The sequence below is a fragment of the Hordeum vulgare genome, chromosome 2H (assembly GCF_904849725.1).
Source record: "Hordeum vulgare subsp. vulgare chromosome 2H, MorexV3_pseudomolecules_assembly, whole genome shotgun sequence".
NCBI classification, from domain to species: Eukaryota; Viridiplantae; Streptophyta; class Magnoliopsida; order Poales; family Poaceae; genus Hordeum; species Hordeum vulgare.
The window spans coordinates 607,766,040-607,784,198 of record NC_058519.1 but is presented as its reverse complement, the minus strand read 5'-3'; the positions used below and the strand labels follow the sequence as shown (position 1 = coordinate 607,784,198).

Here is an 18,159-nt window from a genome sequence, read left to right as displayed (position 1 = left end):
ATTTATCATTGGTTTTTATTGGTTTTTACTATCAACATTGCATAATGAGTTTATATATTTGATAAAAGTGAACACATATTTTACAAGAGTGATTATAGATCCACCTATTCTGGTGCTAGATCTATTGCTGGCATCAATTGTGTAAAATAATATGTTAATTCGGTACTTATGACATTTCAACTCACCTATCTAGCTGATGTGTTGTAATGCACATCTCGCCTCTCTAACTGAAGTGATGCACTGCTGCTCGGTATATTCGATGTAGAAAAAATATAACAATGTAATTTTGACCTGGATCTCGACTCTCCAATGTCAGGACAATTACGCCAGCAGTCAGCTGCTTTTACTCGTGTGTAGCGTCATACATAATTTTATTTTTCTAATAATTGATGGATCTGCAAACTAAATATAAGAACACAAAAGCACCATGCAATTTTCCAACCAGATAATGTTCATCTCCAAAAAAAATCCATTTTACAAAATCCAAAAAATATTTCAAATTTACAAAAGAATAATATCTTTCAAAACAAATAAAAATCATGTTCATCTAGCATGTATTATAGTCACCCAAACTCTTTCATCAGATGAAAGTGCCGAGCTGAAGTAGGTCCAAAGAAACGATTAGGATATCTTATGCACGTCTAAATTACAAGGCCCGAAAAATGGTAGTTCAGTATAATCTTATTTTGTAAGTTTGCCAAAACTGAATATAAGAAGCGGCGTGTAACAAATTGTTTTCGCCCGTTGCAACGCACGGGCATTTGTACTAGTCTTTTTAACAATTTATAAGTACAAACAGTTTGTCCTTTAAATTTATACTAGCAAAATGGCCCGTGCGTTGCCACGGAAGAAAAAAAACTTAATCTGCAATGCTGGTGACCACATTATGTTCACATATCATCGCTTGATTTAGAAATTTTGTGCACAAATGCAAGAAAATGTTTCTTCTTTCAAATTTATTCACAAAGTTGAAGCAATCTTTACATTTTCAAAAAATATATATCATGGTTGTAAAAAATCTTGGTAACTCAAAGATTTATTCTGAATTTCAACAATTTTTTTTAGAAAACGTACAATAATATTCTGATCCATCCAACAGTTAATTCTTCAAAATTCACACAGGTATATTGTCACAAACACTTAGAAGAATTAATGTTTAACTACATACATTAGATCTTCCGTGAACAGTTTGACAAATATGGGAACAATTTTAAAACCAAGAACATTTTTTACAATTTACAAATATTTACTAAAAATCGTGAATATTTTTTATATTTCAAACGGGTTTAAATATTTTTTTGAATTGACGACCAATTCAAGAAAAGACGAACATAGTTTTTGATGTTGGAGGATTTTATTTTAAATTCACAAACATTTTTTGAAACGGATGAAGTTTTCCTGAATAAACAAACATTTTTATAAATAACTAATATATTTATTAAATTCATGGACATTGTTTTGAAATTTGCAAACAAAATATAAAAATCCATCGTTTTTTTAATCCTTTTTTAATTCAAATAAAAATTCGTCAGCATTTTAATTCAAAGTTCCTATTTTTAATATGCAAAAGTTTTTGTAATTCTAAATTATTTAAATTATAAATAAAAAATGGAATGGAAAATTTTAAATAAAAAAAGAAACTATCAAAACAGGCATTAGCTATTTTTAAAATTTTAGGACATTTTTAAAATGCATTAACATATTTTGAATTAGAAAGCATTTTGTTAAATGCCTTTAATATTTCTTAATACATGGAATTGCATTTGAGATCATGGACTTTTCTTATTGTACAAACATTTTTCTAAAATTGCAAACATTTTATTGTATATGCGAGCATTCTTTACAGAACTCCGACCAGTTTTTAATGTCACAAATATTTTAATTTTTTAAATATGTTGATTTATAATTTTCAGTTTATTAATTTTTTAAAGATTATTTGAAGTTCTAAATTATTTAAAATAAAAAAATAAAACGGAACTAAAAATAAATTAATAAACGGAATTAAAAGCAGGCGCATGTGCATGGGCCGGCCCATACGGTGTGTTAGATATTCTCCCAACATGTAGAGCGTAATATAGGAGGTTTTTACATAGACGGGCCCGGTCCAAGATTTTCCGCTTTATGATACGTTTTCTATTACTTACCGGTGGCATGGTGGGTAATTTATGCAAACTTTAGGGGTAATTTTCAGAATAAGTAAATATTTGTGAACATGTGTAAACTGAAAGAGTAAAAAATAATACGTGAACAGATGTAAATGCACTTTATTAGGGCTTTCTGAATTTTGAAAAAGCCATATCTTTCATACGCGCTTTGGAATTGAGATCCGTCTTCTCTGTTGGATTCTTCGCGACTAGATCTTCGAAACTAGATCCCGCATTTTTCTATGTAATTTAGCCTCCGTTTTGTGCAAGTGACTAACAGTGGATGTACAACTACATGACAGTGGATGTGCAACTTTCTACCTATCCCATGAAAGTGTAATTTTCATTAATGGCACATCCATCCCAAACTACCTCCTGCTAATAAATTGTTTAAATTCGTATTTTGCCCAGGCTAACTGCCTAATAGTTCATGTGCAACTTCTCTTATGTCTGTGGTTGCGCTTTCACTGTTTGCTGCATCGGCCATTTGTCTAACAGTGAATGTGCAACTTTGGATACTAACCCGTCAACTGTCTACTAATGATGAAAAATATCCCTCATACCTCATGAATGTGTAATTTCCCTACTAATACTCCGAACCACCCCTCTAATGAGATGTGCAACTTTAGCGCCCCCGTTTATATGCAACTTTACTACCATCATGAATATGTAACTTTTCACTATCCTATAAATGTGAGATGTGCAACTTTATATGTTGATACAGCCAACTGCCGAAGAGCATCTCCAATAGACGCGCTACGGAGCCGCCGCTAAAAAATTTACAACGTTAAAATAGCGTTTTACGCGCCGGATGACCGAGCATCTTCAGGAGACGCCCAAAAATATAATGCAGCTAGCAACAGTAGCATCTTCAATAGGCCCCCAAAATTAACTTCGTGCGCCCGTGTCCTTCTCGTCGCCGTGGTCATGCCCACGCCCCGCCGTGGCCCGCCGCCGTCGTGGTCGTGGCCGCGCGGCCCATGGTCGTGGTCATGGTCGTGCTCGGCCCCGCCGTGGCCGCACCGGTCGTGGTCGTGGTCGCGCTCCTCCCCGCCACATCGTAGCCGCGCCCGCACCCCGCCGCGCGTTGCCGGCTGGCGGACTGGCGCACGCATGCGAGGAGGCCAGCGGCGGGTGCATGCGAGGAGGCCGACGACGGCCGCAGATGAGGACGTCGACGGGGGGTCCACGCGAGGAGGCCGACGGCGGCCGCGGCCGCACGAAACACTTTTCAACGCACGTGGGAAGTTTCAGCGCGTAGGAGCTCACACGCTAAATTTACAGCTTGCGGTTCAATTTTTTCCAGTGCGCTGAACACTTTTTACGTCGTGCTCTATTATGCAGCGTCCGCTGGAGTGCTATTTTTAACTCTACGCGCTAAACTTGTGAGTTTTTGGGCATGACGCTAATGTTGGGCGTTTGTTGAAGATGCTCTATCGGACTTTTTAGAACTCCGTTTATGGCCCACGTCAACTAATACTACATATCCACAAGTAGGAAGGGAAAGAAGTTGCACATCGAGTAATAGAAAGTTGGCTCAAACAACATACTCCCTCCATCCATGTATATAGGGCCTACTGCATTTTCTAAGACTGAGTTTGACTATTGATAAAATTAATATTATATGAGATGTATAATATAAAAATTATATCAATGGAAGCTCCTTTCACGTACGAATTTAACGGTATGATTTGTGTAACTTGCATGTCATATATTATTTGCTCTAACATGTGGTCAAAGTTAGCATTGAAAAACGCATTAGGCCCTATATATATGAATAGTGGGAGTACTAAGTTACACATATCATTGATAGGGAAGGTGGAGCAGGGTTTGTCAACTGAAAAAAAAACTCCAGAAGTAGGGACAAGGCTTGCACATCAACTACTACATAGTTGGTCGGCATAGTAGACTAGCTGCATATCAAGTTTTCATTGTTGCTAGGTTGCAACCTCTTGTGAATTTAGATCATACATCTTCAACAACTGGTTTTGAAAAAAATGCACCTCGAAATACTAAAGTTGCACAATGCACTACTAAAGTTGCACCATGTAGCATCAAAGTTCGCGTAAAAAAATTCATCGGAACATACCCATATGGGATCTAGTTTCAAATATCTCGTCGTGAACAATCCAATGATAAAGACGAATCTGAATTCCGACATACGATTTGAAAGATATATGGCTTTTTTAAAATTTGAAAAACCAAAATAAATACACGTGAAGGTGACACCTGGAATGGGGGAGCACACGAGGAATAGAAATCTTGCGATTTCCAACCAGCCGCTCGGTGTTGCCAAAAAATGCATGGCCACTTTTTAGATTTTAGTCCTAATAAATTTGACAAAAAAAAGGTGCACAAGAAACATGTTGAGCACCAAACACAATGACAAAGTCCTCTTGCTTCTCGCCAAGTAAAGTACGCCCTCGTCATTATGTAAAGTTGCAACTTCCAAAACCTGCCATGGAAAACCAGAGTATGCCGCCGTGTAATCAGAGACAAGATCGATCCAGCTGAAGTACTCCACGTAGAAGAAGGAGAACAAGAAAGAGGAAATCTTACTTGGGTCAACAGTGGTAACGACGCCGGTGCGACCGAAATCGCAGTCGAACTCGTGCTGCCCGTTGCTCCGAAAGTAGAGGTTCATGGCGTACGCCGCGTGGCCCTGGACCGTGTCCGGCTCGTAGCACCGCCCGCCCGGCCGTATCGGACCACAGTCCATGCCCCCTCCGCACACGAAGTCGATGTTCTCCTGCAGCACCGCCGCGTCCGCCGCTGGCGTCGGCACGCACCACTGCCGCCCGCCCGAGTCCGCCACCCCCGCGTCTGGCGCTGGCGCCGGCGCCGCCGGTGTTATCTTTGCGCTCACCGGCCCAACATACTGCACGCACGCCATGCGAGTAGTTAACATCACTGTGAAAAAGAGCGGAGTGTGCAACCGATGGTGTCACGAATGAATTACCTCCGGAGCGGTGAGGATGCCGGCGTCGTAGATCGGCGTCATGTCGGCGTGGAACAAGCCGAAGTGATGCTCAGACATCGGGCCGGGCTTCAGGTTCTCGTCGAAGAGGGAGAAGATGGAGACCTCGAAGGTGCGGTTGGGCATGAGCGGGGTGCCCACGCCGGACCCGAGGTGGCGGATGGCGTTCCTGTTGTAGTCCCCGGCGTGGTCCGCGCCCGCGCCGACCTCCCAGTCCTCCCCAGCCCACGGCCACCCCGTCTCGGCCACGACGACGTCGACATCGCCGAAGCCGAGCCGGTCCATCGCCGAGTGCACGGCGTCGAGCTGCGCGTCCAGCGCGTTGGTGTACACCAGCCCGGTGCCGGCGTCCGTGACGCCTTCGGCGCCAACCCTGAACAGCGCGAAGTCGAGGTCCGCGTCGCTGGTGAGGCCGTAGAACGGGTACGCGTTCACCATGAAGGGCGCGCCCGTGGCGCGCAGGAAGCCGAGGAGCGGCTTGACGACGGCGGCGTCGTACCCCTCGCGGAACCGCCCGGCGGACGGCGGCGTGGACACGGCGAGGACGCCGAGGGAGTGCGCGGCGGAGACCTTGATCTGCCGGTGCAGCGAGGTGGCGAGCAGCGCCGTGTGCAGGTTCTGCATGGCCGGCACGAGGCAGAGCAGCAGCGTCCGGTTGGCCTGCGAGATCACGTCCCTGCCCACGAGGATCCGCGACACGTTGGTCCCGGCCGCGACGTGGGGCGCGACGCTGGCGCGCACCCATCGCCGCGCGAAGGCAACGCTGTCGGCGATGCGCGGCACGAGGGCGTTCGGGACGGTGACGTCCACGGCGAGGCCCATGCCGGCGAAGGCCCGCAGGGCGAGCGGGTCGGCGTTCAGGAGCCTCACGCGGTCGAGGACGGTGCCGCGGGCGAGGAACCGCGCGACGTCGGCCGGCGGCGGGAGGCTCGTCGCACGCCTGCCGTAGGTGACGCCGACGCCGGCGGCGTCCGCCGCGGCGATCGACGACAGCAGGAGGATCAGCATCGGCGCGTGCATCGTCGTCGACCACCGTGTGCCGCTTCAGTTCAGCAGCTGGCAGTGGAGTGATGTGTGATGAAATCGGGGAGAGATCCTTTTATCGACAGAGAAAGACGAGCAGTGTGGTGTGCAGTGTACTGAGGAGTGATTAGCAGTGTGGTTATTTCTGGAGTATGACTTGAGATGGCTGCTAACCCGAGGAAGATTCTTTTCTTTGGCTCTGAGCTATACGCATGAACATGTTCTTTCCTTGGCTCTATTTTGTTCTACCTTGCGATGCATGCTAGCTTGGTCCCTTTCTTGACACACACTGCTGACAACTCCAATGGAAGATCCCCCCACGCAGCAGCCGTGCATGCGGCAATGGAGGGAATCACTAGAAAGCACGATATTATGGAAAGACCATGGGCGTGTCAGTTACATGGTCTCATCCTCGAGTTCGAAATGAAGTTCAATTTCTCTTCGTTTACAGAATATGCCTTCCCCTGTCACAAAGCGACTATGACAAGCCTTAATCTTACATGCTTAAGGAGTTGGTCCCAATTCTCTTAGCATGCAAAGTGTTCATTTCAACGTTCACTAAGCAATGTATTTAAATCTCCTCTTCCACCAAGCCATGCAAAATCTGCCATATAAGCCCTCTCAACATGCAAAGTGTACACCTTAACATTTCAATAAGCAATGCATTTAAGCCTTCACTTCCACTAAGTCAAGCAAAATCGGCCACTTAAGCGACTCATGCATTTAATTTATACTCCTAAATTATAATTACTTTTGCAATAGTCTATGCATGTAACACTGTCACATCATATATTTATGTTAGTCATCCTTCATATTTTTGTTCGAAATAACATTTTAAACAGTTGTAATTAAAAAATTCTTCTATTTTCAACAATTTTTTATTTAATTTTGAAGTTTATACTTTCTTTTCATTGGATTAAGCAACTATCTATGCATTTTTTTATGGGCACTGCTAGGCGCCGGCCCAAGTAGTTGCGCCGGTCGTACCCTACCCGTCCGATGCAGCCAGCCCTACCGTTCGATTCGTGTTTTTTTTCCGAACGCAGCCCCATCCCGCCCCGCACTGATGCAAGCCGCCTTCGTCCCCACCGCAGCGCCGCAAACCGCATCGTGCAGCGTCGCAAAGCCGTCCCGTCCTCGCCGCTGGTCGCCGTCCTTGCAGCTCTAGTCATGGTCGCTCCCTGTCGTTTTTTAGAAAATCTTCAACCGCGGAGCCTTCTGCCCCCACGTCGGTCCGTCCCCGATCCACGGCTGCGGCGGCCGGATCCGCGGCGGTGGCATGCAGGATTAGCTCGAGGAGGGTCTTCCCCATCTATCACGGGCTGCCATGGATTTGGGCTCAAGCTCCGGGATGAGCTCTGTTGCCAGAATACGGTTGCAACAAAATAATACGGTTGCAACAAAACAGAATGACGGATGTAGCAAATTTGTATAATGGTTGTAGCATTTTGCAACGCGTGAAGAAAAAAAATTGTAGGTGGAAGCAACATAACAATACGGTTGCAACAAAAACAGAACGAGGATGTAACAAAAAATATAATGGTTGTAGCATTTTCCCATCATGGTTGCAGCTCGCCATGCCAATGGTTGAAGCAAAAATACAATATGGTTGCAACAAAACAGAATGACTGATGTACCAAAATTGTATAATGGTTGCAACATTTTTTCATCATGGTTGCAACTCCGACTACAAACTCCGCTGAAGTTTGGTTGCAACACTCACGGACGTGGTTGTAACTTTTTTTATCAACGGTTGTAACTTTTTTTGGATGCTTGCAGCTTTTGTGATACGTGGTTGTAGCATTCGCGACATCATCCTTGCAGATCCTCATGCAGCAACCTCACCTGCCGGCCATGGCATCACCCGCCCGCCGTCGCCATTCTGGTTGCAGCTCCTCCCGTCTGCCGGTTGAAGCTCCCGTGTAGCCGGATGTAACTTTTCCGTCCACCATGGATCTGATGGAAACGGATAATAGATGTGATAGAGATGAGAGGAAGAATAGGTCGCTGGAGAACGTGCCCGCCGCCGCCGCCGCGGACCCTGTCGCTGGAGCAGCCGCCGGCCCTGTCGCCCTCAAAGTCGCTCGTGTATGACCGGTTGAAGCAAATTGGTGACAGGTGGGAAAAAAACAGTCCACCTGGTTGTCTAAGGAGGGGATAGCGCGTGCGTGTGTGGAGACGACCGGCGGGTCGTTCGACCGGCGCGCTGTTCCCAAGCATTTACCTTTTTTTTATTAAAGTTACCGCATCAACGCGTGGGTAGAGAGTCATCCTCATTACTCATGTCCTATTTTTCCTCGTGGATAAGACAACAGGGTGGACAACTTCAAAAAAAAATTTAAAATGACACTATGCTACTTATTTTCTAAAGCTATTTTACAACAATAAACAAATGGCGTATACTAAATCTCATATATTTGTATTTTCATGCTCATATTGTTAATTGTAATATTCAAATTTCACATAAACAAGTATCATCTAAACATATTGCAAATAATTTCTGCAGCAACGAGCGGGGAATTATCTAGTTCCCTAAATTTTCATCGCCGAGTCATGAATTCACACCCCTTCCGTCTGCATGACCAATGAGCAAGAGAGGAACCCTGGTGCCTCGGCTTCGGCTATTATATTAAATAGGGTTTTATTCCTCGCATGATCAACCCTAGGACAGACGACAACACTTTTTTTCCTTGGAAATGTCTTCTGGACTCTAACCCTCCTTAAGTTTGTTTGTTTGATGGATCAGACCAAGCTTCGGTATAGATTTCTGCCAACTCCTTGAGGCGTTGAGGTTAGGGTTTTTAGTCGTGCATACACAACGACGAGATTTGATGTCATATTTTGGGATCGATTCAAAGGTTCAATGCCGATGACTACGCCTTTTATAGTGTTGATCCTTAGAGTATCTCCAGCCGTTTGGCACTCGAAGAGGCATTTTTTTCATCGCTTGTGGGGATGGCGGCGAAAATTTTGGCCTGGGGGGATAAACTTTCCCACTCATCCCCCACCCCAGACGGCCATATGAGGAGAGAGATAAAGAGAGAGAAAAGATTCCTTTTTTACATGCATATGATGAGCCTAACATAAAATAAAAGAAGAGAGAGGAGAGAGGCTGACCGGTGGGGTTTGTGAATGCAAAAATAGCAGCGGATGCCCCCAAGCGCCCCCTGAGGGCTGGGTTTGGCATGGGGTCCCCTCGACTAATTTTTACCAAATTCGGCGTAAAATGACGTCCTCGAGGCGCGACTGGACGATTTTTTTAGCGCCGACGATTAGAAAAGCGCTTGGGAGGCCGTTCTTGGGGCTAGGCTGAAGATGCTCTTAGGGACACATGCATGAAGATTTTAACACCTCACTGTACTCACTGTAATTTTACTATGTTTGAGATACTTTACACTTTTGATGAACTTTTATAATAGATCCCAGGCCTTCTCCTGAATTGGCATTCTTTTTCTCTACGATGGCACATTGGATAGACTGCGTATGAAAGAGTAAATTGCGGCGACTACGAAGATTCAAAACTAGAAAGGGTTGCGAACGCATCAAGGCGTATCGGACAACACCCGGTCAACCTCCAAATGTCCGCGTCCACAACCATACCCCTCATACCAAATCCTTTAATCCATTCAGTTTCATGCAATCTAAAAATGAACACACCTAGTTCCAATAGTTTATTTAGATCTCACCCAAAGCATAGAGATAGTTCATCATACATACCATCGAACTATCAAAAACTGACATTTTCTAAATACTAGAGCCATGGAGAAACTTTGTGACAGCCCGAGACCAACGTTTCAGAAGGTTCCCCTTTATTCCGTTTTCGTCGTGTCAGCATTTTTAATTGTCGCATCATCATCGCATCATGCGCATCATCAGCATTGCATCGGCATTCCGTTGCCGCCAGTTTTCAAAAGTTGCATCCATTATTAGTTGCCGGTTCTCGTCGTTGCCCGTTCGGAGCATTTTATATATGTAGCTTGTGTAGTTTTGCGCGTAGATTATGTTTTTGCAACTTGCATGCATGTTTGAATTAGTTTGATGTGTCGAATGCCTAGATTTGCGTGTTGTCCTAATAGGGAATTATCCCGTATTTATTTTTCTTGCGTGTTCGGATTGCTCAAACTCCGTAGATAAAATGCTCATGTTTTAGGAACCCTTTTGCCATCTATTTTAGAGTAGTCGTTGGTATTCGTGTTTAGGACATATTCCCGCATATACGTGTGGCGTTGTTTTTATATTGCAACCCCTCATGTTATATATGTTTTCGGGGTACAAAAATCCATAAAATTTAGCTGTGCATTTAGTTTTAGCTTTTAAGCAAGTTAGTGCGCGTGATATTTTGCCGTGATGCCCTTTTGTTTATTTAGTGTGATTAAATCCGTGTTTGATATGAAGGAGTTGTCAACTAGAGAGTTGCTCTTGGATGTTTAGTCTAGCCCGTGGAAATGTTGGTTGCAATAGAAATCCATATTTAGGTGTGGTTTGTTTGTTCTTTACTTGTTAGAAAATAGTGTTGTTCTAGAGATGCTGAAATATTTTTAAGTCTGAATCTGTTATATTTTGTTGCTTTCTTGTCTTGCTTTTATCTGGTGAGTTGTAGCTCTTTTGAGGTTGGTGCAATGAAGTTAGTTGTAGACTTTAGGATTCTCTAGCATGCTGTCAATTTTCATGCCATTTGGAGTCCTGTAGTTTATGGTTTTGCTGCTGTCAATATGTCTTCAGATCGAAAACTGCAGTGTCATAAACTATGTTTTTCACTAAGTCTGGAACTGTGTGTGAGATGCCATTTTGTGACTTCTTTTCCTAGTGTTCCATGCTTCCATGCTAGGTGTTGTTAGTTGTATGTTGTAGTGCATCTTGCCCTCTACCGCCTCGTGCCTTGGTTGAGTATATTGGATTAGTGTAGCTCGTAGTTGTGGGGTGTAGAAAATGCTATGTGGCTGACTTTGGCAGATTATAGTGATTTCTTGTTTAGCTCGTAGTTGTCGAACCGTTGCTCCGTTTTGATCGTGTCCTATATGAAACTTGCTTAGAATCTCGTGTAGTTTCATTTTATCTTGTTGGTTGTATGTTTTGAAGTGCTGGTGACTGTCGTTGCACACATTTTGCATTCATGACATCATATCTTGCGGTGTCCGTATCTTTTGAACCGTAGCTCCGTTGCAGATGTTCTCTATGTGTAAATTGCTTGTATCGACGCGTAGAATCACGTGAACCCATTTATTTTCTGGTTAACAACTATTTGAACATGTTAGTTCAGATCTGGACAGAATTGTGAATTAACATGTGAGGTCGTTTCGGAGATGTTATATGTCATTTCCGACCTCATTTAAAATGCCTAGATAGGTAGCTTAATTACGCTTCACCTCTTGCCACGTTTAATCACATTTAATATTGCCGAATACCTAATCGGGATAGAACTAAATAACCCATATGTGGAGTTTCGTCAATATGCAACTCGTTGCATATTGAACTTCAATTAATGTGTAGTGTTCGATTGTTGCGAATTGCCATGCCATGTCTTGCATATTCAGCTGTTCATGCACCATATGTGGATTGCATCATGTCGTGCATGTGCCGTGGTGAATATCTGTGTTGATGCTTGTTTCCGATTTCCTTCGTCTCGATAGAGTTCCACAAGCGTGTCGGATTATGAGGATCCGTTCGACTATGTCGGTTCGTCTGCTTCACGGAGTCGATCGTTCTTCTTACAAGCAGGATCTCAGGCAAGATGACCATTTCCCCAGATACCATTACTATCATTGCCATGCTAGTATCATCGTTTCTGTCGCTATGTCTCGTTGCCTACCACCTGTTAAATATCAGTCTCTCAACATTGCCATGAGAACCTTCAACCTGTTCACAACCTAGAAAACCACTGATTGGCTATGTTACTGCTTGCTTAACCATGTGTTAGCATTGCTAGTTGCAGGTGCAGTTGCTTCCATGTGATAACATGGGTTCCTTGTTATATCACCATATTAATGCTATTTAATTTAATGCACCTATATACTTGGTAAAAGGTGGAAGGCTCGGCCTTTTTAGCCAGGTGTTTTGTTCCACCTTTGCCCCCTTAGTTTCGGCTACCGGTGTTATGTTCCATATTTGAGCGCTCCTAACACGATCGGGGTTGTTGTGGGGACCCCGTTGATAATTCATCTTAGATTAAAGCTGGTCTGGCAAGCCCCAACATTGATACTACATTTGCCTAATAACCTAATAATAATGCATAGGGACTCGCCGGCACCCGCGGAGTAATTTAATCAACCCCGGGGCAGTGCTCCTCATGAGTGTTGGTCCCACCTGAGTGATGTCCGGCGCCCCCTGGTCACCCAGGGTTTAGCGACCCCGACGTCTAGCTCATCCGTTGTGTCCTGAGAACGAGATACACGGCTCCTATCGGGATCGTCGACACGTCGGGCGGCATTGCTGGATTAGTTTAACCTTTTACGAAATATCTTGTGCATCGGGATTCCGGTGATGCTTTGAGTAGTCTCAGAGTTGAGGTTTTCCACTAAGGAGTTCGACGAGATCGCGAGCTTCGTGATCGAGGATTTCTGTGCGTCTTGTGGTAATTTGTGATGGACTAGTTGGAGCACCCCTGCAGGGTTAAATCTTTCGGAAAGCCATGTCCGCGGTTATGTGGCAACATGAAAACTTTGTTTAACACGGGTTCTAGATAACTTGAAGTTAACTTAATTAAAACTTGCCAACTGCGTGCGTAACCATGACTGTCTCTTTCGTGAGTTCCTTCTCCGATCGAGGACACGGTGGGGTTATGTTTGGCGTAAGTAGGTGTTCAGGATCATTCATTTGATCATCAGTAGTTCACTTCGCTATGCATAGATCATCCCCCTCTTTATTCTGGTACTCGTAAGTTAGCCACCAAATATAATGCTAAGTCGCTTCCTGCAGCCTCACCACTTAACCATACCTCACCTATTAAGCTTTGCTAGTCTTGATACCTTTGAAAATAAGATTGCTGAGTCCCCCGTGGCTCACAAATTACTGCAACACCACTTGCAGGTACATGTAAAGATTACTTGACGCGAGCGCGTTGATTGTTCATTTGGAGTTGCTTCTTCTTCTTCTTCTTCTTCATCGATCTAGGATGGGTTCCAGGCCGACAGCCTGGGATAGCAAGGATGGACGTCGTTTTCTTTTCTTGTTTGTTTTCGTCCGTAGTCGGACCCTGCTATTCTTCATGATATTTATGTTTTGTACTGATGTGACTCTGATATAGCTTGTGGCGAGTGTAAGCCAATTCTATATATCTCTTCTTTTCAGTACATGTACTTATAACGATATCCATTCTTGCGAAACGACGAGATGCGCTTCTATCCCTGACGAGTCCCTCATGCCAAATTGAGGATAGGATCGCATCTTGGGCGTTACAAACTTCACCCACACCTGCCCTTGTCGTTACCCTTGCCATTGCCCTCTTTGTCATTGCCCCCCTCCCATGGCTTCATTGCTCATAGGTCAAGGCGGATTTGCATGCTCCCGAAGCTGAGGGGGGGGGGGGGATGCGGCACCCTCGCCCCCCTCCTCCTCGTCTCGAGAGGCCACACACAACCTGACTTTTGGTCCAGTGCCAAGGCACACGTGGCATGGGCTTCCGATTCACCCAAAGGCGGGCACAAGTGTCTTCAACGGCCTTGGCCTCCAAATCCTTGTCCAGGGTGGCAAAACATGACTCGGCGTCGGCGGTGTTCCACACCTTGTTCCTTTCACAACATGCACACCGGTCCTCATCCACAGTGTCTGTTGGTGGTGTCGCCGTTTATCTCGGACTCAAAGTTAGACGACTCAACGACGATGACCCATTGCATGGGTTCCCGGACCAGCCCAGGAACGGTTGGTACAGAGTGCCAATACTGCCACCCTCTGCTCGTCGGCTTTGGAGTCTCCGTTGTTGGTCGCCTCGAGGGACTCAGATCCCCTCCATGCCAGAGATGAGTTGTGATTGTATCGGAGGGGGTAGAGAGGAAGTGGAGTGACAAGTCACTAGATGGAGTGTCAAGTCACTAGGGGTTCGACCGAATGCAGAAAGAGGGGATATCTGTGGGATCGGGATGGCCAACTTGGGCCGGATCCGACATGGTAGATGCGTGAGACCTCCTAATCTCAATCTAAACGCACGGGGTTTTAAGGGCCTGTCATGGGCTCTTGCCCTAACTAACGATAGTTGTAGAAAACTTTGCCACCTAGGATATATGATGATGTGGCAACAAATAAATCAAAAGAGAGAGGAAAGTTGTATGTAGATTAACCACCAACTCTTGCACAAGCTCCGACGTTAAATAGAGAGCAATTGCATTTATTCCTTCTTCTATTGGATATTTTAGATGCAACCATTGTATAGTAGTTGTATGATCCTTTGTTGGTTGATGACATGGACAATTTTACCAACAAAACTACATGCAAATTATTGAAGATGACTTAATATGGACCTCCAAATATTGGCTTAAAGGGTGCCTCACAGCACAGACATGAGGTGCTTTGAGAGGTCCGGTCAAATCAAGTTTTTGTGAGTTTTGGCCGTTCGCCCCGGACGTACTCCAACCGTCAATTGCATTCAGTCAAGCCACAAATACCTGATGTAATGCAGAGATTGCACGCTGCAGATCAGAAAATGCAACAGTAGCAAAGAAAAGGAACAGTAATATTCAAATAGGGGATATGTACATAGTGAGGTAGATCAATGGTGGTCTGACAACGAAGATATTGTGGCGTAAGCCAAATAGGTTCATCTTTGAGCGAAATGGTGGTTCAACAATATCCTAGATACGTAACTGACAAGCACACTGCTTATTTCTCAGTACTCGATAGTTACCAAAGGAGCAACAATTGCGACATCCTATACAGCTAAAGAGCCCTCATTTCCTCGGAAGCCTTCAAAACGAAACACTCATTTGCTTGGTAGTAGTAGCGATGCAAAATTCAGCAGAAGACGGCCAAGCCTCAGTGGTATCCGATCGGCGCCGGGGTGGCCTTCAGCTCCATACCCTGGTAGTACACGTCCTGCACGACACAATCGACAGACCAGATCAGCATACATCGTCAGGAGTTCAGAATCAATCCACACGAGCATATGTACATGAATTGGTCAGGAAATGGGGTCAAGATTGACTTGCTGATCTTGTGGGATTATTTGGAAGGATGCGTACCGATGCGAAGTGGTTGACGTCGCGGTGGTGAGCCTCGTCGGCGCGCACCACGGTGACCACGTCCTTGAGGGTGGCGTTGGCCGGGAGGCGCCAGTAGTCGATGGCGATGGCCGGGGCAGGGACGTTGTCGATCTTGCCGTCGTCGAGGTCCTTGAGGAACTCGGTGTAGGAGTGGACGGCCTCCTCCTCGAGGTACCCGACGACGCGGTGCGCGAACTTGGGGGAGATGAGGTAGCCGAAGAAGTAGGCGTTGAAGAAGACGCCCTGGACGGTGATGACGAGGGCGCGCTCGTACCACCTCGGCTGCGCCACCTCCATGAAGGTCATGAGGTGCATGCGCTCGTTCTCGGCCTCCTCCAGCAGCGCGCGGATCCAGCCGCCGCTCTGCTCGAAGCGCCGGAGCGAGCGCAGGTGGAGGAGCATGCCGCCCACCATTCCCGGCACTGCGGCAACGGTCTCCAGCATCATTGCGCGGCAGCCGTACCTCCTCTGCAACCAATTTGAAGGGTCAGCTTCACATCATGATAAACTTCAGAATACAGAGAGGAGACCAATATGATAAACTTGCGCAAAATTATTATAAACAGGTACTTTGATAAAGTAGTCTACATGGCAAAAGAAATGGAATCATCTCTGGTGCTTTAATCAATAAAATATCCTAGTATGTAGTAGCGATGTCAAGGTCACCATGTTATTTGTGTTTTCAATTCCTAATGTTTGCTGACAGTCTATGATCTGTCGATATTTCCATCCACTATCGCCTACTTGTATCCAGATAGAAATAAGCCCGCACGGAAATGTCACGACGATTATCCACAGTAATCTGATGCAGAATATAGAACACCCACTCCCACGAACGATTAGGTAAAAGTAATCCGCTTGACCGCTTTGGTCCGCGTTTTAAAACAGCAAGTGCAAACGCCGTCTCCCCGGAAAGCAGGGGGAGACAGAATCAAAGCGTGATAGGGACCATGCCACTTCGTCACCCATGAGGCCATGACACCGCCGTTTGTGCAGTCTTCGGCGAAACGGGTTGGACCCAAAAACACGGAACGAACCATCCGGAGAATCAACCGGCGGCTGCGGCGGCCGGCGAGGGGAGAGGGGGGATGCACGGATAGCATACCTGGAAGAAGATGTCGGTGGGGAAGCGGAGCGACTTGACGGTGTAGTAGGCGATCTTGTCGAGCATCGTGTTGGGCACGTGGTGCTTGGTGAGATCGATCGACGTGTCCGCGGTGTACGTCTCCCATGGCTGCGGCAGCAAAACCGATCAATCACACACCGCGGCGGCCGCGCAACAAGTTAATAAAATAACAACGCCCATCAACCGCATGCTGCACGGTCCGATCTGGCGGCCCGTCGCCGGCGCCGGAACCGAAGCGGGAAAAAGCAGAGCAGAGCGGGGCAGGGCGGAGGAGAGGAAGCAGAGCGCGCGTACCCTGAAGCAAGACCACTTCCACTCGGTGCCGTCCTCGCGCACCAGCTTCTTCGACTGCTCGATCCCCCAGTAGCTGTTGACCGCCACCTCCTTCTTCTCCCCGTCGCCCGTGGCCGCCGCCTTGGCCGCCTCGTCCTTGGCGTGCGAGGCCGCGGACGTGGACATCATCCGCGCCCACGCACCCTCGCCGCCGGCGAGGGCGGTCCTGGCCGCGGGGGACGCCGTGGTGGCGAAGAGGCGGCCGGCCCCGGCGCCGGCGTGGCGGAGGAGGACCGATCCGGCCATCCGGGAGCTCATCTGGGCGCCGAGAAACGCCTCCGCGAATCACAACCCGGGGACGAGTCGCACGCTTGTAGGTTCGTTGCTGTGGTGGGTGGTGGGTGGGGTGGGGGGGTTGCGGTTGAGTTTGCGAATGGAAGGGTCTCTTTTGGTGGGGAGGGATTTTATATACGGGAAGGAGGAACAATGGCGGAGGCGGCGAGGGCGCGGGTAGGGCCGCGGCGTCAGTGGCGGGGGAGCCGGCCCTCGGCCCTGCCTCCCGGGGGATCCCAGAAACTGAGGGGGTTCTTTTCTTCTCCTCCAAGTCGATCGCATTAACTGGTCGTTGCGATTTTCTTTCTTTCTTTCTTTCCTTCCGCGTGGGTGGAAAACAGCCCGTGAGTCTGTGACTAGCATCGAACGAAAGGCTCACGTGTTCGCGGCTTTGCGACCGGCCGGCGCGTGTGTGATGCTTGGGCGGTACACGAATTACGCCTCGTTGTTAGCCATGTAAGCACTCGTTCTAGGTTCATTTAGATTGATTTTGAGTTTTGTATTTTTTTATGGGATTTTTTTTACGGAAATACGTACGGTGTTTTTTTAGGCGGCGGCGGCTGCTAAGAGATTACTTTAGGTTTGCAAAAGTGAACGCATGCAATTTGAGACAGTGTGCCGCCCAATTATGGAGTTTGGTGGAGTCGAATACAGTACAATATTTGAGACAGTGCCATGTACAATGAACAATGATTTTTCTCAAATAAAAAACAATGATTTTTTTTTTCGAAACTGAGAAGAGGATAATCGAAGCTGAGCTGTACCATCAGGCTCTGAAGTAGTTCTCGTAGAAGGGGAATATTCTGTTGAGCACCCTTTCACACTTGGCGGGTACGTGCAGCTTACGGTTGGCAAATAATACCTGCTGGAAAGGAAACAAAGCGAAATGGGAGATGTGCTCCGGTAGATGCCCATCCATGCATGTTAGTTTTTGGCTTGTGGACCAAGAAAGAACCCGTCAAAATGGGGCAACTGCTATTAATAGATCCTTAATCCAACAGCCAAACAGCACCGGCCGGAACGTGACCAAATACGGTTCTCCTGTCCTGCGTGAACTAACCAGCAGCTAGAAGCATCTGGGATCTTGCTTGG

At 46.5% G+C, this 18,159-nt stretch overlaps 2 protein-coding genes across 2 annotated transcripts; both read right to left on the bottom strand.

Annotated features, from left to right (window-relative positions):
• Positions 1-4,309: 4,309 nt before the first annotated feature.
• Positions 4,310-6,141, bottom strand: LOC123428741 (glucan endo-1,3-beta-glucosidase-like). The gene is made up of 3 exons (XM_045112902.1): positions 5,104-6,141; positions 4,704-5,022; positions 4,310-4,599 (listed from the first exon to the last, which is right to left on the bottom strand). The coding sequence occupies exons 1-3, from the start codon at positions 6,139-6,141 to the stop codon at positions 4,574-4,576; spliced, it is 1,383 nt and encodes a 460-aa protein (XP_044968837.1). The 3' UTR covers positions 4,310-4,573.
• Positions 6,142-14,788: 8,647 nt separating this feature from the next.
• On the bottom strand, positions 14,789-17,171 carry LOC123427736 (ubiquinol oxidase 1a, mitochondrial-like). Its single transcript, XM_045111854.1, has 4 exons — positions 16,756-17,171; positions 16,441-16,569; positions 15,315-15,803; positions 14,789-15,168 (listed from the first exon to the last, which is right to left on the bottom strand). The coding sequence occupies exons 1-4, from the start codon at positions 17,050-17,052 to the stop codon at positions 15,109-15,111; spliced, it is 975 nt and encodes a 324-aa protein (XP_044967789.1). The 5' UTR covers positions 17,053-17,171; the 3' UTR covers positions 14,789-15,108.
• Positions 17,172-18,159: the final 988 nt, after the last annotated feature.